At 47.8% G+C, this 22,019-nt stretch overlaps 1 protein-coding gene across 1 annotated transcript in view; it reads left to right on the plus strand.

The window, feature by feature from the left end:
* Positions 1-5,677: 5,677 nt before the first annotated feature.
* TET3 (tet methylcytosine dioxygenase 3) overlaps positions 5,678-22,019 on the plus strand; it is a 167,998-nt gene continuing 151,656 nt past the window's right edge. The window contains exon 1 of the mRNA XM_082257033.1: positions 5,678-6,051. Within this exon, the coding sequence (XP_082113159.1) occupies positions 5,698-6,051 (354 nt within the window). The 5' untranslated portion in view covers positions 5,678-5,697. The remainder of the gene's footprint in view (positions 6,052-22,019) is intronic.

Genomic DNA, 22,019 nt, shown 5'->3' on the forward strand with positions numbered 1-22,019 from the left:
AGGAGATCTATGGATGGAGATGGAGGAGATCTATGGATGGAGATGGAGGAGATCTATGGATGGGGATGGAGGAGATCTATGGATGGAGATGGAGGAGATCTATGGATGGGGATGGAGGAGATCTATGGATGGAGATGGAGGAGATCTATGGATGGAGATGGAGGAGATGTATGGATGGAGATGGAGGAGATCTATGGATGGAGATGGAGGAGATCTATGGATGGAGATGGGGGAGATCTATGGATAGAGATCTATGGATGGAGATGGAGGAGATCTGTGGATGGAGATGGAGGAGATCTATGGATGGAGATGGGGGAGATCTATGGATGGAGATGGAGATCTATGGATGGAGATGGAGGAGATCTATGGATGGGGATGGAGGAGATCTATGGATGGGGATGGAGGAGATCTATGGATGGGGATGGAGGAGATCTATGGATGGAGATGGAGGAGATCTATGGATGGAGATGGAGGAGATCTATGGATGGAGATGGTGGAGATCTATGGATGGAGATGGAGGAGATCTATGGATGGAGATGGAGGAGATCTATGGATGGAGATGGAGGAGATCTATGGATGGAGATGGGGGAGATCTATGGATGGAGATGGAGGAGATCTATGGATGGAGATGGAGGAGATCTATGGATGGAGATGGGGGAGATCTATGGATGGAGATGGGGGAGATCTATGGATAGAGATCTATGGATGGAGATGGAGGATATCTGTGGATGGAGATGGAGATCTATGGATGGGGATGGAGGAGATCTATGGATGGGGATGGAGGAGATCTATGGATGGAGATGGAGGAGATCTATGGATGGAGATGGAGGAGATCTATGGATGGAGATGGAGGAGATCTATGGATGGAGATGGAGGAGATCTGTGGATGGAGATGGAGGAGATCTATGGATGGAGATGGAGGAGATCTGTGGATGGAGATGGAGGAGATCTATGGATGGAGATGGAGGAGATCTATGGATGGAGATGGGGGAGATCTATGGATGGAGATGGAGATCTATGGATGGAGATGGAGGAGATCTATGGATGGGGATGGAGGAGATCTATGGATGGGGATGGAGGAGATCTATGGATGGAGATGGAGGAGATCTATGGATGGAGATGGAGGAGATCTATGGATGGAGATGGAGGAGATCTATGGATGGAGATGGGGGAGATCTATGGATGGAGATGGAGATCTATGGATGGGGATGGAGGAGATCTATGGATGGGGATGGAGGAGATCTATGGATGGGGATGGAGGAGATCTATGGATGGAGATGGAGGAGATCTGTGGATGGAGATGGAGGAGATCTGTGGATGGAGATGGAGGAGATCTATGGATGGAGATGGGGGAGATCTATGGATGGAGATGGAGGAGATCTGTGGATGGAGATGGAGGAGATCTATGGATGGAGATGGAGGAGATCTATGGATGGAGATGGAGGAGATCTATGGATGGGGATGGAGGAGATCTATGGATGGAGATGGAGGAGATCTATGGATGGGGATGGAGGAGATCTATGGATGGAGATGGAGGAGATCTATGGATGGAGATGGAGGAGATGTATGGATGGAGATGGAGGAGATCTATGGATGGAGATGGGGGAGATCTATGGATAGAGATCTATGGATGGAGATGGAGGAGATCTGTGGATGGAGATGGAGGAGATCTATGGATGGAGATGGGGGAGATCTATGGATGGAGATGGAGATCTATGGATGGAGATGGAGGAGATCTATGGATGGGGATGGAGGAGATCTATGGATGGGGATGGAGGAGATCTATGGATGGAGATGGAGGAGATCTATGGATGGGGATGGAGGAGATCTATGGATGGAGATGGAGGAGATGTATGGATGGAGATGGAGGAGATCTATGGATGGAGATGGAGGAGATCTATGGATGGAGATGGGGGAGATCTATGGATGGAGATGGGGGAGATCTATGGATGGAGATGGGGGAGATCTATGGATGGAGATGGAGGAGATCTATGGATGGAGATGGGGGAGATCTATGGATGGAGATGGAGGAGATCTATGGATGGAGATGGAGGAGATCTATGGATGGAGATGGAGGAGATCTATGGATGGAGATGGAGGAGATCTATGGATGGAGATGGAGGAGATCTGTGGATGGAGATGGAGGAGATCTGTGGATGGAGATGGAGGAGATCTGTGGATGGAGATGGAGGAGATCTGTGGATGGAGATGGAGGAGATCTATGGATGGAGATGGGGGAGATCTATGGATGGAGATGGGGGAGATCTATGGATGGAGATGGGGGAGATCTATGGATGGAGATGGAGGAGATCTATGGATGGAGATGGGGAGATCTATGGATGGAGATGGGGGAGATCTATGGATGGAGATGGGGGAGATCTATGGATGGAGATGGGGAGATCTATGGATGGAGATGGAGGAGATCTATGGATGGAGATGGAGGAGATCTATGGATGGAGATGGGGGAGATCTATGGATGGAGATGGAGGAGATCTATGGATGGAGATGGAGGAGATCTATGGATGGAGATGGAGGAGATCTATGGATGGAGATGGGGGAGATCTATGGATGGAGATGGGGAGATCTATGGATGGAGATGGAGGAGATCTATGGATGGAGATGGAGGAGATCTATGGATGGAGATGGGGGAGATCTATGGATGGAGATGGGGGAGATCTATGGATGGAGATGGGGGAGATCTATGGATGTAGATGGAGGATATTTGTAGATGATGAGTGGTTGCTCCCATCCCCCTCGCTCTCCTGGATCTGTGTATATATATATATAGAAGGGATCTATGGATGGAGAAGTATATATATATATATGTATGTAGATAAGGAGGGATGATGAGTGTGGTTGTTCCCACCCCTCTCTCTGTCTCCTGGGTTGGATGATGAGTGGAGTAGTTCTCTCTCTGGATATAATCCGGATCCTCTGTCGCTCCACTTCGTATTTTCGTGTTTCTCATTCACTTCCCTTTTGTTTGCTCCACATCTGTGCCCCTGCCCTCCCCTCCCCCTCCCCCTCTATCAGGGAAGCTCGGAGAGGCTGATAGAAGGTGAGTGAAGCTCCGGCTGAGATGCGGGGCCCCCGGAGATCGGTACTGGGGGGGTCATCACCGGTGAGTGCGGGGGGAGGGGGACTTACCGGACACTTTCCCTGCCCCATATATCTATATATTTATGTTACATTGTATCTCCCCCATGCATGTTACATTGTATCTCCCCCCCCCATGCATGTTACATTGTATCTCCCCCACATGCATGTTACATTGTATCTCCCCCCCCCCATGCATGTTACATTGTATCTCCCCCACATGCATGTTACATTGTATCTCCCCCCCCCATGCATGTTACATTGTATCTCCCCCCCCCCCCCCCATGCATGTTACATTGTATCTCCCCCATGCATGTTACATTGTATCTCCCCCATGCATGTTACATTGTATCTCCCCCATGCATGTTACATGGTATCTCCCCCCCATGCATGTTACATTGTATCCCCCCATGCATGTTACATTGTATCTCCCCCCCCCCATGCATGTTACATTGTATCTCCCCCCCCCCCCCATGCATGTTACATTGTATCTCCCCCATGCATGTTACATTGTATCTCCCCCATGCATGTTACATTGTATCTCCCCCCCCCCCATGCATGTTACATTGTATCTCCCCCCATGCATGTTACATTGTATCTCCCCCATGCATGTTACATTGTATCCCCCCCCATGCATGTTACATTGTATCCCCCCCCATGCATGTTACATTGTATCCCCCCCCCCATGCATGTTACATTGTATCTCCCCCACATGCATGTTACATTGTATCTCCCCCACATGCATGTTACATTGTATCTCCCCCACATGCATGTTACATTGTATCTCCCCCACATGCATGTTACATTGTATCTCCCCCACATGCATGTTACATTGTATCTCCCCCACATGCATGTTACATTGTATCTCCCCCACATGCATGTTACATTGTATCTCCCCCACATGCATGTTACATTGTATCTCCCCCATGCATGTTACATTGTATCTCCCCCCCCCCCCATGCATGTTACATTGTATCTTCCCCCCCCCATGCATGTTACATTGTATCTTCCCCCCCCCCATGCATGTTACATTGTATCTCCCCCCCATGCATGTTACATTGTATCTCCCCCCCCATGCATGTTACATTGTATCTCCCCCCCCATGCATGTTACATGGTATCTCCCCCCCCATGCATGTTACATGGTATCTCCCCCCCCATGCATGTTACATTGTATCTCCCCCCCATGCATGTTACATGGTATCCCCCCCCCCCCCAATTCATGTTACATTGTATCTTTTCTCTATGTGTGGAATGGTTGGGAAGGTCGGTGATCTCAATGATTCCACACTGATTCTCTGCTTGGACTGTTCATGGTTACCTGGGGATTCCCTAGTCTTAGGATTGTTGACACACGTGATAGATGGGAGATCCCCCGTTGACCCCCCCCCCCCTCTGGCGTGTACTGCGTCCCCCCCCCCCTCTGGCGTGTACTGCGTCCCCCCCCCCTCTGGCGTGTACTGCGTCCCCCCCCCCCCTCTGGCATGTACTGCGTCCCCCCCCCCCTCTGGCGTGTACTGCGTCCCCCCCCCCCCCTCTGGCGTGTACTGCGTCCCCCCCCCCCTCTGGCGTGTACTGCGTCCCCCCCCCCCCTCTGGCGTGTACTGCGTCCCCCCCCCCCCTCTGGCGTGTACTGCGTCCCCCCCCCCCCCCTCTGGCGTGTACTGCGTCCCCCCCCCCCCTCTGGCGTGTACTGCGTCCCCCCCCCCCCTCTGGCGTGTACTGCGTCCCCCCCCCCCTCTGGCGTGTACTGCGTCCCCCCCCCCCCCTGGCGTGTACTGCGTCCCCCCCCCCCCTGGCGTGTACTGCGTCCCCCCCCCCCCCCCCCCCCCCGGCGTGTACTGCGTCCCCCCCCCCCATCCCCGGCGTGGTTTGTGTCCTGATCATTCTGTTTATATATAGACAAAGTTTGTTTACACTTATCAGATAATTGTGAATTGTGTGTTGTCCCCTCTATGCCCGGGGCGGCGCTGTGCTCCCCCTCCCCACTACGCACAGGGGTTGAGTTCTGTACCCCTCTACGCCCCGGGGGCGGCGCTGTGCACCCCCCCCCCCTGTACGCCCCGGTGGTGGGGCTGTGCACCCCCCCCTTACCCCCCGGGCTGGGATTCTGGACAGTCTGATGAATATTGCAGCATTCGGGACGTTGTCCGGTTTTGGTCAGAATAGAAAGTTTGGTGAAAAGTTTATGTGAAGATAAGATGACCTCTGACCCCAAGAATATCTTCCTCTATTTTTAGGTACCCCTTGTGGAAGTCCCCCGATTCGGTAGAGCTTTCCCTCGGATTCCGTCACCATGAGCTGTCAGGGGGGAAAGGGAAATCTCCGGGAGATTCGATCGCTCTTCCCTTTAATCGCTCTGCTGGGCCGGGATCTGAGAAATTCGGGGCTCTAGGAGGACTTTTTATTTTTAATGGACGTTCCACCGAAATCGGCATTTCATCCAAATGAAGGGACATAAACAGCGGATCGAATTCAAATGTTTTTTAGCCGTAGTTCATAGAACTAGATAACATTTACCGCCCCCCACACACAGATCGGCCTTCTGGTCTATTAGATCTGCGCCATTGAATATTGAGGGGCCCCTGAAGTTGGCCGTGCAATGATGGAGACCCAGGCAGCCTTGGCGCCTCACATGGGGGCCCAAGATATCTATGACTTCTGTGATGATGGCGAGGCACTCGGGAGGCTGAAGACGGTGCCGATACCGGCGGAGCTGATGCCGGCGGAGCTGGCAATGGGTATTGGTGGTATGAATGATGGCAGTGCCATGGAAAATCCAGAGCGGCCCCATAAGAAGAGGAAGCGATGTGGGGTCTGCACCCCGTGCCTGAGGAAAGAAGCGTGCGGAGCGTGCTACAACTGCGTCAACCGAAGCACCAGCCACCAGATCTGCAAAATGAGGAAATGCGTGGAACTGAAGAAGAAACGCGTGGTGCCAATAAAAGGGCCGGAGGTGAGCGCTTACCTTTCTGTATTTCATTCTTGTTTGTTGGTCTGGAGGTAGGAAAATATTCTGCTACGTAATCTATGAATATCTGCAACCTTTGCATAAAAAATCTGAATCCCATTTACATTTCTGTTATTTAACAATCTGCAAATGTAAGGTAAAATTTTCTTCCCATACCGGGAGTCGAACCCGGGCCGCCTGGGTGAAAACCAGGAATCCTAACCGCTAGACCATATGGGAGCTCAGTGCCAGCTGGAGAATCTACGCTGCATGAGGGTTAAATGTCAGCGCTACCCCGACGTGCCGCTACAGATCTACGCGTCTCAGCTGACAGCGCCAGCTTTTTATTGGTTTTATACTTGTGTAGTGGGAGGAGTTTAGCACCACTGGGGTTCATGTGGAACGTGATCTGCAGAGATGGAGTTTTGTCATCCATTCATTTGATCCCGGATTCCCTTTACCGACATTCAAAGAAATAGATTTTATGTTTTGTTGGCTTCCTGATATCGGAGTGTGTGTTCGCGTGTCAGTGTGTGATGGTGTTCACTCGTGTGTGTGTGTGTAAGTAAGCGTGTTCACGTGTCAGTGTGTGGTACATGAAATGGGTGGCAGATATGGGGAATCGGTAGTTATCTGTATACATTTCCCAGTAGTCCGGCTGGCCCAGATATATAATGTGGATGTTTTCCGATGAAAGACGGTGACGGGTAAAGTGTCGGTTATAGTGACGGTGCAGATTGTAGACAGTGACGGTTTTGGTGACGGTGCTGATTGTAGACGGTGATGGTTATAGTAAGGGTGCAGATTGTAGACGGTTTTGGTGATGGTGCAGATTGTAGACGGTTTTGGTGATGGTGCAGATTGTAGACGGTGGCGGTTTTGGTGACGGTGCAGATTGTACACGGGTACGGTGACGGTGCAGATTGTAGATGGTGACGGGTAAAGTGACCGTTATAGTGATGGTGCTGATTGTAGACGGTGACGGTGCTGATTGTAGACAGTGACGGTGCAGATTGTAGACGGTGACGGTTTTGGTGACGGTGCAGATTGTAGATGGTGACGGTTATAGTGATGGTGCTGATTGTAGACGGTTTTGGTGACGGTGCAGATTGTAGACGGTGGCAGTTTTGGTGACGGTGCAGATTGTAGACGGTGGCAGTTTTGGTGACGGTGCAGATTGTAGATGGTGACGGGTAAAGTGACGGTTATAGTGATGGTGCTGATTGTAGACGGTGACGGTTTTGGTGACGGTGCAGATTGTAGACAGTTTTGGTGACGGTGCAGATTGTAGACGGTTTTGGTGACGGTGCAGATTGTAGACAGTTTTGGTGACGGTGCAGATTGTAGACAGTTTTGGTGACGGTGCAGATTGTAGACGATTTTGGTGACGGTGCAGATCCTAGACGGTGACGGTTTTGGTGACGGTGCTGATTGTAGACAGTTTTGGTGACGGTGCTGATTGTAGACGGTTTTGGTGACGGTGCAGATTGTAGACGGTGACGGTTTTGGTGACGGTGCTGATTGTAGACGATTTTGGTGACGGTGCAGATCCTAGACGGTGACGGTTTTGGTGACGGTGCTGATTGTAGACAGTTTTGGTGACGGTGCTGATTGTAGACGGTTTTGGTGACGGTGCAGATTGTAGACGGTGACGGTTTTGGTGACGGTGCTGATTGTAGACAGTTTTGGTGACGGTGCAGATTGTAGACAGTTTTGGTGACAGTGCAGATTGTAGACGGTGACGGTTTTGGTGACGGTGCTGATTGTAGACAGTTTTGGTGACGGTGCAGATTGTAGACAGTTTTGGTGACGGTGCAGATCCTAGACGGTGACGGCTAAAGTAGCAATAAGACTTGAAGGTTTCTTCTTTTGGATACGTTTGTGACAATTTGCTGATAAATACACGATGAATGTAATATTGGCAGATAATGTTTGGTAAGTGAAGGACACATAAAGCGGTATTACGGCTCCCATGACAAGGCCATACACGCTACTGATCTGCATATCTACTGATCTTCTCTTCCCTCCCAGAAAAGTGATGGATTGTCTTTCTTGGACTTTTCCCTCCTCTTGTTTAACTCTTTGTCATCCTGGAAAACATTTATTGCGCCTATTAGTACCTGCTCCCTGTCCTGCCATTCATGAATTAGGGCCATCAGCCCTTCTGTGGGCTTCCAAGCCAAGCTTCTCTTTTGTGTTTGGGGTTGTAAGGGAACGTGCATCCCCCTCCCCCGCTCCTCCTTCCCACCCCCACCCAGGGAATGATTCTTGACGTGTGGTATAGGCAAGCGTATCCTATGGCTGCCAGCTGGGTTTTAAACACCCCACCCCCACAGCAAGCCGCATACTGCTTCTATTGTGTATCCTCTTTAGACTGCTTTTCTTAGGCAGAATTGTCATGGGGATCACTAAATAACGCTGAGACCTTCCTAGTCTGCAGGGGAGAGATTTGCTTTTCTGTAATGGCTTCTTGTGGTTGCCTACCCTTTGGATTCGGCCCCTAAGAAGTCGAATGTAATGATAGATGCCTCGTATTCCAGACTGATGGCGTGGACTCCCGTTTGTCCTCCTCATCACTTTGCGGAATTGGCCGATTGGCGAGACTGGCCCTGCGATATACAAAGCTTCATCCGTTCAATAGGAACGGTGATCGAGGTTGATACAAAATGGTCGGAAGATCTTCTTACCGGATTGTTGATTTGCCTCCATTTCTTGTTTGTTTTCTTCACGTTTGTAAAATCCTTTTCCTGTAAGATTTTATTTCTTCACAAGATATAATTCATGCTGTTTTCTGTATTCTCCGTCCCGTATTGGAATGCTTAGCCGGCCTACCATTGAGTTCCATATCACGGTGTAGTGTGTGGTCCCTGAGTAAGCCAACTGAGCGGGCTGCGGCGGATCTCTAGGTTTGATCCCAAAATTCCGTAACGTATTTTCTTGAAGGTAAAGCATTTTATTGGTTCCTTTGCTTTCCTGGGCTGGTTTAATCTGCAGTAGAAGTCCCGGGTGTTAAATGTTGACAATCCCAGAGATATATTGGTGTTTCCTTCCCCGTCTCCTAATATCTGAAGCATGTTTGCCGCTATACTGGCGTGTTTGCACTTCCACTCTTGTCCTTGCACGTCCGCGAACAACTTGTGGCGATCCCACCTGTGTTTTCCTTCTCTGTGCGTTTTTATCCCCCGCTGTCATTCACAGTTTTCCCCTCATCGCGACCCCAAACTGTTGCGTAGCCGTGAGCCAGTCGCTGATCTACATTGGAAAAGTGACTCATACGCCTTCTAGTAGCAATGTCCTCGAGTTACCTTGCAGGGCAGCGATCTGCCTCGGTCCACTAGGTTACGCTGTGGGAAACACCCTACTTAGTGAATAAGGGAATTCGACAATTCTCCATTCTGGACTGTCATTTTCTTCTAATTAAACCGTTCTACCCAAGAGATGATTACAGAACATTCAGGGAATCGGGCGCATAATCCCGAACCTAAAAAAGATCCATGCGTTTTCATTTCCTTCACTCTTATAGGTGGATCTATTCACAATGTCTCCATCTTTTCCGTTCTGCTATTCTCGTTCTCTATACTAATAAATACCTTTTCTTCTGGAAATAGGCGTGTGGGCTCCTGATGCCACCAATTATATGGGCAGTTGTGACGGCATTAGTCAGTGCCTCCTGACCATGGATGTCCTTCTCCATCATAGACCATCGTATTCCTTGTGGCCAAGGCTTATAGTTATGTGACCAGCACTGGCAGGATCTCAGAGCTTCGCTTTCTGCAGCAATGGTGAGTATTTCAGAGCTTCTTTGGAATTTATTGGTTGGTTGCATCGACGAACGTTCTGAGTATAGGTCTGATTTAAAGGATAAGTGCACCTTCCAGGTATGAGCTGGGATCCTTCTGGAGCGCACAGATCATTGATGGTGCTTGCATGATGGTAGTACTTCAGTGCGCAAAACTTGACGTTCACACGGTCTGGCCCGCCTCTTCTCCTGATCTTTTTTAGCTGAACTCTGGTTTAGAGGATGAAGAGCATGGTGTCAATTCACTAACGTTTACCACATGCAATGGAACGGTCATGTGACTCATTTGCATAACTGATTGTATGCGTTTAAAAAAAATAAAAAAGTTCACAAAAAATAACAATTATGTGGTATTTACTGCAAAATGTAAAGTGTGCCTATAAATATCACCAAAATACCATGCAGTAAGCTCTTAATTCCAATTCACAAACAGAACAGAGTCAAAAAACATGCAATATTTATCACCAGGGTTTTGCTGGCGGCATAGCATGTGCTATTTGTTAGAAACAATTTCGGGGTGTCCCCCCCCCCCCCCCCCCCCCAATAGCTGGTTGGTAAGGAGCGGGTAGGGAAGCCGGCCGCCATGTCCTCAACGGATAACTCATCGGCTGTCAGCAGGTTCCCACTGACAGCTGAATGTAAGGAAAACATGTCGGCAATTACAAATTAGGGGAAAAAAAAAAAACGGGGTGGGGTGCCTTCGGGTCTGGTATTGACTTTTAGGGGAACCCCACATCAAAATTAAAAAAAAAAAAGGACCCCCCCCCCTCCAAAATCTATACCTTTCCCTTATCCGAGCATGTAGCCCCCATGTTGATGGTGACAAGGTCCTCTTCCCCACAGCCTTGGGTCGTGGTTGTCGGGGTCCGCAGGCAGGGGGCTTATCGGAATCAGGAGGCCCCCAGATCCCGCCCCCCTCCTATGTGAATGAGTACGGGGTTCACCAAAAAAGTGTCAACGGAACAAACGCACACAAACTTAGTGACAATTCCTTTATTTAAAAAAAAAAAGTCCCCCCGAAGTAGATCCAGAGTAAAACACGATGGCCGCAGCACCACTGGACTCAAAAGGAGAAAGTAAAAATAAAACTTCTGGCCCCGAGGAAGGCTCAGTGGAAATCTCCGTCGGGGGCCTGGAGAAAATATATATATATAATTTTTTTTTTTTAAGTGCAGCAGGAGTCGTGATTGATGCTGGATAAACTTCGGGGGGAGGGGGGGGACTTTTTAATTGTCAAAAATGGTGTGTGTTTTTTCTTTTTGGTGAATGGGGTAGGGGTACAATGTACCTGATACATTGGGGGGGTGGGGTGGGATCTGGGGGCCCCCTTGTTAAAGGGGGCTTCCACATTCCGATAAGCCCGCAGACCCCCACAACCACAGCCCAGGGTTGTGGGGAAGAGGCCCTTGTTCTCACCAACATTGGGGATAAGGTGTTTTGGGGGGAGGGGTTTGCTTGTCCTCTCTCTTTCCTGACCTGCATGCTCAGAAGAGAAGGGTCTGGCATGGATTTTGGGGGGGACCTCAAGCCAATTTTTTTTTTTTTTTTTTTTTTTTTTTACATTTTGGCGTGGGGTTTATGTAAAATCAATACCACACCCAAAGGGCCTGGTATGCATTTGGAGGGAGGGGGGGGGGGGGGCATGCTGTTTTTTCTTCATAATTTTTAATTTGTCGGCATGTCTTCTTTACATTCAGCTATCAGCGGGGAACCTTAAAAAAAAAAAAAAAAAAAGGTTCAAGACTGGAAGAAACTTTACTAGATCTCAATGGACCCGCCATGCTTGCAATGCAGCCTCCTAGCGCTTACCCACATGGCCAAATGAAAGGAAGTTTAAAGCACATTGAAAATTGCTGACTTGCATTGCAAGCATGGTCAATCATAGAAAAACAAAGCCTGTTTACGCAAGCCACCGATTTCACAATCTGTCAATAGACAGCCAAGGAAAATGGAGACGACCCTTTATTTCCCCTCTATGGAGATGAAGGCTGGATGAGAGATTGGCTTTCTATTCTTTCCTGCATAATACAGACTGGAAACATGGAGTGAAATCAAGAGGTCCACTTTTGTTTTATGATTTCCTGACGTATACAGAGCCGGTGTGCGATTAAGATGTTTGTTACGCTCTTCATAATTGCATCGAATAGATTACTTGGCCTGTGAATCACTCTTCCCTTCAGGTACTTTTTTCCTCCTGCATATTCTATTCTCTTGGGTGTTGATGAATTTCAAATATTCCCAGCATGTGTTATGACTGCTGGTGGGAGAGAGCAGAATGCATAATAGTCATTGGTGATAAGGAAGGGTGTGAAAAAGATCTTGGACTGAGGCTGTTACCCCAAATCTGCCATTCTAAACTTTTACCAGGGATCCTATGACCTCTGATCATGTAACTGAGACCTCTAGCATAGTTGGCGCTCCCACCTGAAGTATACATTATATAAACCTATCACACCTTCCTGCAAACCTGACCTGGCATATTGAATGTCTTCACTGATGATGGCCAGGAAATGTCGGACTTCCTCGGGGGCTGTAAGGAACCTCTCAGGTGGTCAGCTGAATCTTCTTGTGTGTTTCAGGCTGGATTCTTATAGACTGGATGGAAGGAGCAAAGTAATGCTAATTTACCTTCATCTCTGCCTTGGGAGAGAATCCCGCCAGGTCTCAGAGCTTCAATGACTTGTGAGAAGATGGGCAAATGCCTTATTGCCAGTCTTTCTCAACGAGAGCAGCTTGGCACTTTTCTAAGGGAAAAAAAAAAGGGCTCCCAAAAATGTAAACATGAATCGGACACTTGGGGGTCCAATCCCAAAGCAGAGAATATGACTTTCACAAGCCGCCTCTGGTGGAGAATCGGTTACTCATGGACCCGGATGATGCTCTACCACAGGCGGCTTGTGAAAGTCACATTCTCTGTATTATGAACTGACCTCTACGTCTAGTTGAGGTTTGAGGAGGACATCACACAAAGGGAATGAACTCTGAAGCCTCATCCAGGTTCTTGCTGTTCTCAATTGTGATTAAAGTGGTTGTACACCGCTGGACGTGTTTTTGTTTGTGCATCACATACTAGCACATTATGTGAATCTTACCTTTTAAAACAAAGCTCTTCCAGCGCTGAGATGTCAGCGCTGTAGGCGCTCCAATCTTCACCGGTCTTGCTTGCGGACAGCAATAAAAACTGACAGGTGTTCTAATTAGGGATTGACTGAGTATCGGCAAAGCTGATATATCGAGGGCCGATATGCACTTTTCCCGATATATCAGAATCGGCCCTGGAGGTTACCGATATTGCCAATATTTCAAGAAAGTGCATGTACCTGGGCGATGCGTGATGCCTGCAGGTAGAGGCATCCTCTCGGTACCAGCGTCCATAGACAACGGTCGGCTGTCTTGTAATGACAACCGATGCGGCTGAGAAGCCGCTCGGTTTTCATTACAAGGAGCGGGAGGGGATATCCCCGGGCAACCAGCCGCTGAAGACCCGATCAAAGCCGGATTCGGCTCTGATTGGGTCTCCATGCAAAAACCTGGATGTGATGTCATGAGTGACATCACTTCCGGGTACTGTCTGATTCAAGATTGCCAGATTCAAAATAATTACAGCATTCAAAACAGCCAAACTTGGCGTTTTGAATGCTTTTAAGTGCAGAGGAGGGGTTTGGGGTCTTTTAGACCCCCATATCCCTCCACAAAAGTACCTGTCAAAAAAAAAAAAATATATATATATTATTTTTTTTTTTAAATGTACAAAAATATCGGCCAATACCGATATATGCAATGGACAAAATATCAGTATCGGCAGCGAAAAACCAATATCGGTTGATTACTAGTTCTAATCCCTCTCCGCTCTATCCAAAACTAAAAAAAGTTTTGCCTTTTTAGTTACATTTCAAATTTTATAAAAGCGTGTAATAAAAGATTACACTCACATGTAGCTGTGCCTCAAACCCGGCACTAGGTGTTTACAGCATAAAAGATTACACTCACATGTAGCTGTGCCTCAAACCCGGCACTAGGTGTTTACAGCATAAAAGATTACACTCACATGTAGCTGTGCCTCAATCCCGGCACTAGGTGTTTACAGCATAAAAGATTACACTCACATGTAGCTGTGCCTCAATCCCGGCACTAGGTGTTTACAGCATAAAAGATTACACTCACATGTAGCTGTGCCTCAATCCCAGCACTAGGTGTTTACAGCATAAAAGATTACACTCACATGTAGCTGTGCCTCAATCCCGGCACTAGGTGTTTACAGCATAAAAGATTACACTCACATGTAGCTGTGCCTCAATCCCAGCACTAGGTGTTTACAGCATAAAAGATTACACTCACATGTAGCTGTGCCTCAATCCCGGCACTAGGTGTTTACAGCATAAAAGATTACACTCACATGTAGCTGTGCCTCAATCCCAGCACTAGGTGTTTACAGCATAAAAGATTACACTCACATGTAGCTGTGCCTCAATCCCAGCACTAGGTGTTTACAGCATAAAAGATTACACTCACATGTAGCTGTGCCTCAATCCCGGCACTAGGTGTTTACAGCATAAAAGATTACACTCACATGTAGCTGTGCCTCAATCCCGGCACTAGGTGTTTACAGCATAAAAGATTACACTCACATGTAGCTGTGCCTCAATCCCAGCACTAGGTGTTTACAGCATAAAAGATTACACTCACATGTAGCTGTGCCTCAATCCCGGCACTAGGTGTTTACAGCATAAAAGATTACACTCACATGTAGCTGTGCCTCAAACCCGGCACTAGGTGTTTACAGCATGAGCAGATATGGCTCTAACACATGGGTGTCCAATCTTTTGGCTTCTCTGGGCCACATTGAGTGTAGAGAAATTTTCTCGGGCCGCATATAAAATATATACTATAGTTAAGGTACATAAGTAATAAAATGCCACCGTGCCCCCCGCACTAATTTAACACAACTAGAGGTAGTATACAGAGGTTTACTTGTTCTGAGAGATATTAAAGGAACACTCTAACCACCATGACCACTTCATTGATTTGAAGTGGTCATGGTGGTAGGAGTCAGAAACACTGCACATGCTCGCCCCCTCTTCCGAGGCAGCGGTTGGAAGCTGTTGTGGCCATGCCCCCGACCCGACTTCCTTCCTCCACAGCAAAAAATAAAATTGTCATGGGTCAGTGGGCCGCATTGCCTGCGGTTCTGGGCTGCATGCGGCCCCCGGGGCGCAGGTTGGACATGCCTGCTCTAACACATTATGAATTTCCTGAAGATGTCAAGTATAGTGAAACGCATGTCAGAGCGAGGGATTCGGCAATTCCGGGTCCCATGTAACAACCCATCTGGCCTACTACCCAGAGCGAGGCGTGAATGGAACGCTAGCACCGAAGGAATAAGCCATAACTGCACATGCTGTAAACCCCTAGTGTCGGGATTGAGGCACAGCTACATGTGAGTGCAATCTTTTACTACTTGCTTTTATACATTTAATACGTTTACTACACCATGAAGTTCTTCTAATTGTGTCCCCTATAGAGTCATTTCACACATCCTAGTCCTACCCTGAGGGAACATTGGAATGGAGTGGTGATAGCTGTGGAACCCATCTGGTTTTCCAAAATGTGTTTTTTGACCATCCAGTAAAAAGGGGTCAAACCCCTCTGGTGAGTTGCCACCGACCCTTCGAGCACCTGTGGTGAAAGAATTAGAAGGCACCCTCTCGTATAGAAGCACATTGTTTGGTGTTGGGATTTGTCACATTGGACTTTTTTATGTTTGTTTGCTTATTTTTTGGTATTGCTTTGGATGGATTATTTTGGCATCTTTTACTATGGAAACTAATCAGGAGTTTTAAAAATATCTTTAATTTATTGACTTAGATTTTTATGAGCACGGTAAGCGCCAATTCCTCTACCCACGTTTTTTGAGTCTCTTACATACTTGGGCTATGAGCACTTTACCTACCTGTAAATCTAACATACTTTCTGGCCCTGGGGACATCAGGAAATCATGGATAGAGCATTTAGGGCCCCATTCACACTGGCAGAGTCCACCCGTGGCTCAGCGGGGAATCTATTCGCTGAGCAGGTAGATGACAACTCTTTGTCTGGGTCCACTCCGCTGATGAAGACCTCTAGGCAGTTGAAAACAAACGTAGCGCCTGTTCGTTTACATCAGACTGTCATCCAATCACCCACACCTCTGTTTTTAGTGGATCGGATGTCAGCCGTTGTCACATACACATGTCCATTGACACCAGCTGCTCCATAGAGGGCAGTGAGATGGTCCGATCAGTCGGCCTGTGTGAAAGGGGCCCGGGATGCAAGGAGATGAGGAGCACCTCAGCTCTGTGATAATGGACGTTCATTCTTTGACTAGCAGGTTGGTGACCCGGGAATCGGAAAATCCATCCTAGTGAATGGCGCTCGTGCTCTCCTGGCCTTGAAGTCTGGCAAGAAGGAGCAGAATCATTTTGGAAGTATATTTTAGCTGTTTGGCAGTTGATAAAACTTTAGTTTGGCTATATTTGATCCTGTAATCTGCAGATCGCGGGTGCAATGCTTTACAAGCGCCAAATTCAAATGATAAACGCACATCTTTTTTTTTTTTTTTTTTTTTGCTACCTGCAAAAAGATCTACATTTATTCAGTTTTTTTTTTTTTTTTTTTTTTCAAAATCGTGAACTTCTCCTTTTAACGTTGATGACAGACCAGCAACTGTATTCTGAATGAATATTTTGTTTGATGGATGTCATTGGGCCTTTGCACACTCTAGCCCAACGCAAGCATTTTTCTTAAGGCACGCTATGTTAGGCAACACGTTCACACTGAATGGGCCGCAACACACTTCGACTCACAGCAAAATAGCGCAAGCTGCAGTGCAACAAAATGCAAAGCAGATACATGCATGTGAAAGCAGATACATGCATGTGAAAGCAGATACATGCATGTGTGCACGCGTTGGGTGCTTTCTAAAGGAATGGGACCCAGCTGCACCAACACACGTATGGTGCCTTCGATCATGTGGACCGCCCTATTTGTTATCTTTAACATCTGAAAACATTTGCATTGGCTGCTCTTGGGTAAAATTTATGACATTTTTCAGACCATTCCCCTTTTTGTCAAATTGGTGGAGGGGGTGGACTTTCCTTAGAAGGCTTCAGTTTCCTCCCACAATCCAAAAATATATTGGTATTCCAATTGATTTCCTCATAGTGGTGGGGATGGTTGTGTGGAAGCACACAACGGAGGTCCTGCAATTTTGTCATTCACATAAAAAAAAAAATTAAAAAGTAAATTTATTGTCTGGTTCTAGACAACCACTTCAACAAAACAATAGGAATTCCCATCTCTTTTGACATCTTATGGGATTGTAGGAGAATCCTGGAGCATGCCGTTACCTTTAGAGTCTGGTAACAATCAGGACAATGGGCTCATTGTGTCTGGTGTTGGTGGAGGGGCAAGCAGATGACTTGATGTGTGATCCACATGTTGGGAATGAGATGGGATTCCAGCAGAATGTGAATGATCTATAATCTTCCCATGCATTGTCATTGTTTCTTCACTCCCTACCCAGAGAGGCTCAGCTAGGGACACACAGCTGGAGCCACCTACTTCCATTCCATACTGATTTGTTAGCACTGCATTCAAGAATTTGGAAGAAATTTGGATTTCTTGAACTGGTTGTTCCAGAGAATTTGGTCACGATATCCCATAATAATAGAGAATATTATCAGTGCTATTAGTAATGTGGCTGTGATCTGTAAATTTGGCATGCTGATGGAACCCTCCCCGCTGCCGGAACACAATAGTACAGAGGGAGTGTTTCCTCCATCCACATAGGTCCTAGTCCAGCTTCTTTGGGCTCGCAGTTGTCCTAACGTGAGTGCCTTTCCCTGAGAACCTCCAACTTCAGAGTGTTGGAAGAAACCCGCTCCTCACCAGACCAGCCAGAAGAGAGATTGGACTTAAGTCCGATATAAAATACAGTTTTGTGTTCATTTTAAAATAATTCCATATATTTTTTTCCATACATCTAGAAGAACATGATGGGAGCCAATCAGGATTCCAATCCTCCCTGAAACTGAACTTCAGGCAGATCTAATGGCGCTTTTCCACTGCATGGAACCGAACGGTTCGGCTCGCTTTTGTGCTTTTCCACTGCTGGTACCGCATGGTACGGTGTAGGAACGGTTCGGTACGGTGGCACTTTTCCACTGCATGGATCGAACGGTACGGCTCTAAAAAACAGTACCACCTCGATTGTGGTTCCAAGAGGTACCATACCCAGTACCATATCCCACAATCCTCTTTGCATGCAGTCACTACTAGCCACTGATTGGTCAGAGAATCACACCCACCCCGTTGTTATCTCACCCACTTAACTTTAGTACTACTTTAGTGGAAAAGCGAACCATACCGTACCGTTCCAACACCGTACCATGCGGTACCAGCAGTGGAAAAGCAAACTGGGCCAAGCAGGGCCGAGTAAAGCCGAGCCGGTACTTGCAGTGGAAAAGTGCCATAAAAAGACAAGTTTGTCCAGTAATGGGGGCCACATCCATGTGTATGTGTTTAGTGGATTACCGGGGGTTCAGCTATGCAGGTCCTAGTAAGATGGTTGGGGTGTCAAATCTCATCAAATCAAAATGTTCTTTAGCAACCAGTGTGTGTTCCTCTTCAATCTAGGCTCCCTCGCGGCTAGGCTCCCTCGCGGCTAGGCTCCCTTCATCTAGGCTCCCTTCATCTAGGCTCCCTTCATCTAGGCTCCCTTCATCTAGGCTCCCTTCATCTAGGCTCCCTTCATCTAGACTCCCTTCAGCTAGGCTCCCTTCAGCTAGGCTCCCTTCATCTAGGCTCCCTTCATCAGGCATTGAGGGCTTCCTTTCAGCAGGTTAAACTTATTGATTCGGTAGTGGAACATGATGCTGCTCCAATCGTTCCGTTCAAGTTCTAAGCTCTCACTCTGTAGTGGAAAACCCAGTGACCTAAAAATGGAGGTAATTTTGGGTAAGGGTGGGCCTGACCCTGGCAGTAGCGGAGTGTCATACACTAGTTAATTATACTTGCTACAGCCTATGTAGGAGACATTAGATATGCACAGCCAGGCCATAGGCTTGGTACACACTGAGGTTTTATTTTATTTTTTTCATTCAATCCAAACTGTCGGAGCCGCTGTACTAACTATCCAAAGTATAGGGATCTCCCCCGCTGGGCTATTGGGTTCTGACAGGGGGGTGGCTCTCCCACCAAAACTCTCTGATCGGGAGTCGGTCAGCTGTTGATTTTCCAACATGCTCGTCCGACAGAAGCCTTGTCAGACAGGCTGCCATACACGCATGCCATTTGCTGGCAGGTTTTCTTTTTTTGAACCAGCCATCGGCCGGTGTGTACAGCATTATAGGTGAAGTGTAGACCTTGAATCTACAAGGGAATCCCTACAATTAAGCCTGAGGGCTGCCAGATGGGGCACTAGCAAGCTGGGGACTTGCAGGATGCGTTGTCTGAAGGAATAAAGCTTGTTTAACTACCTCAATACTGGGCACTTAAACCCCCTTCCTTCCCAGACCAATTTTCAGCTTTTAGCGCTGTTGCAATTTGAATGACAATTGCGCGGTCATGCAACACTGTACCTAAACCAAATTTGTGTCATTTTTTCCCCACAAATAGAGATTTCTTTTGGTGGTATTTGATCACCGCCAGGTTTTTTCTTTTTTGGTGCACAAATAAAAAAAAGAGTGAAAAGTTTGAAAAAAAAAAAAAAAATTTTTTGTTTAGGTTATAAAATTTTGTGAATAGATATGTTTTTTCCTGCACTGATGAGCACTGATAATGCCGCACTGACAGGCACTGATGAGGACACACTGATTGGGTGGCACTGATTGGGTGGCACTGATTGGGTGGCACTGATTGGGTGGCACTGATTGGGTGGCACTGATTGGGTGGCACTGATTGGGTGGCACTGATTGGGTGGCACTGATTGGGTGGCACTGATTGGGTGGCACTGATTGGGTGGCACTGATGGGGTGGCACTGATATGTGGCACTGATAGATAGCACTGATGGGCAGCGCTGATGGGCACTGATGGGCAGCGCTGATGGGCACTGATGGGCGGCACTGATGGGCACTGATGGGCGGCACTGATGGGCACTGATGGGCGGCACTGATGGGCACTGATAGGTGGCACTGTTGGGCGGCAATGATCGGCACTGATGGGTGGCACTGATCGGCACTGATGGGGGGCACTGATAGGCAGCACTGGTGGGCAATAATGGGCACTGGTGGGCAGCACTGATAGATGGCATTGGTGGGCAACACTGATAGGGAGGGCACTGGGGGGCTCTCTGAGCCCTGTTTGCCATCCCTGGTGGCCATAGTGGGCACCCCTGGTGGCTTAGTGGCACCCCCCCCCCCCCCCCCCCCCCAGGGCTGCTCTGGTAATCAATGTTTTGATTACCAGCACAGACCCCCCCTGTGATCAGTGAGTAATTAGAAATACTCACTGATCACCCCCGCAGCAGCACCGATCCTCTTCTCTTCTCCTCAGTGACAGGATCTGTCAGAAGGAGAAGATATCGAACCTGTTACAACGGCTCTATTTACATTACATGACGGCTGTGATTGGACACAGCCGTCATGTGATCAGGAGGGCCAATCACAGGGCCCTCCTGCCGAATGATGTTGCTCTGTGTCCGAAGGACACAGGCACATCGAGATCGCGCCGATGCGCGTGCCCGCGGCGGCGCGATCTCTCTCCTTCTGAAGGACGTTCCGGAACGTCCATTCAGAAGGACGAGACTCCCGTCCGGCCGTATATTTACAATGGCCCGGGTGGGAGGTGGTTAAAGGAAGGGATTCTTTGGACTTCGGCCTTTTTGTTGCTTGTGTGGAGCTTGTAGAGGGCAGGGACAGTTTCCCGTTGCCAGATTTTGGGACATTGGGACTGTACTTGGGTCTGGCTGTTGGGAAATGTGTTCTCGAATTTAGAATACTCCTTTATTAGTTGTACACAACTCTATGGTAAGGGGAAGGTGGTCTGTAGTTCAGCAGGGGGAGACGGCCGGCAGGGCTGGAAACACTGCTTGGGATTTGTCTGCTCACTTCCTTTTTAAAAGTATTTATTTTTGCTTGTCTGGCAACAAGATTTGACATCCCAGCCTTGGTTACTGTCTGGGTTTAGGTTTGTGGGGACTCCGTGTGATTTTTGATCTTGGTGTGGTTAATTCTTGTGAAGACTGCGCAGTGTTGGTGCCGGAGTGGCGTGTTTTGGGAAATGTTTCAGTACACGAGAACGGGATGCCCGGCAAAGATCTCAAGCACATGGCTAATTGTCCTACTGGGATAAAGCAAGCAGCGCTCCCAACGCATTCCTTTAGAAGTTTTGTTCTGCAGCGTTGGTACGTGGAGGGCACAGCATGTATTTGGAGTATTTGCTTTACCTAATCAGCCTAAAATGGCATGACTGTGAACCCTGTGACCTGAAACTCCGAAAATGACCCAAACTTCCCCCAGCAAAGCTGAGCAGTGATGCAGAGTAAGTGCGATCTCCGCTGCTCTTCAGGTAGAAACATTGACACCTTCATAATAAAATGGTCTTCAATGTCTACACGTCAACATTTGGTTGTCTCATTATAAAGTGGATAATATCTTTACCATCGTATTGTCTTCATCTTCTATCCTGGAGGACGTTTGGTTTTAAATGACGCCATCCGACCACTATTAGAATAAACCAGAGAGTGGGAATAATCTATGCCAGGGATTCCGGGATACCAATGGAAATCTGACCCATTAGTGAGTGAAAACGAGTCTGTACGATCGATGGAAGTTCTCTTCATTGTTTTCATGTTAATTGTCTGCAACTGATAAAGAAAAATTAATATTTACTCATCGAAAGGAGAATGATCCTCTCAGGAGGAGCATCCCGATTGCAAGATTTGCAAGATTCACTTCATCATCGTAGAAAGGTGCTACAGGTGTGATCTATGATTATGGTGGAGGAATGTCCTTGTTACAACATTAGGGGAGATTTACTAAAACTGGAGGGTGCAAAATCTGGTGCAGCTCCGCATGGGAACCAATCGTCTTCCAGATTTTATTGTCAAAGCTTAACCACCTCCGACGGGCAGGCAGCGGCTATCTCATTCTGAAAAAATGGGGATCGGTGGTGCGCTCTGTCCCCGGCACACATCGT

Source organism: Pelophylax lessonae (genome assembly GCF_965119305.1).
Source record: "Pelophylax lessonae genome assembly, chromosome: 4".
NCBI lineage: Eukaryota > Metazoa > Chordata > Amphibia > Anura > Ranidae > Pelophylax > Pelophylax lessonae.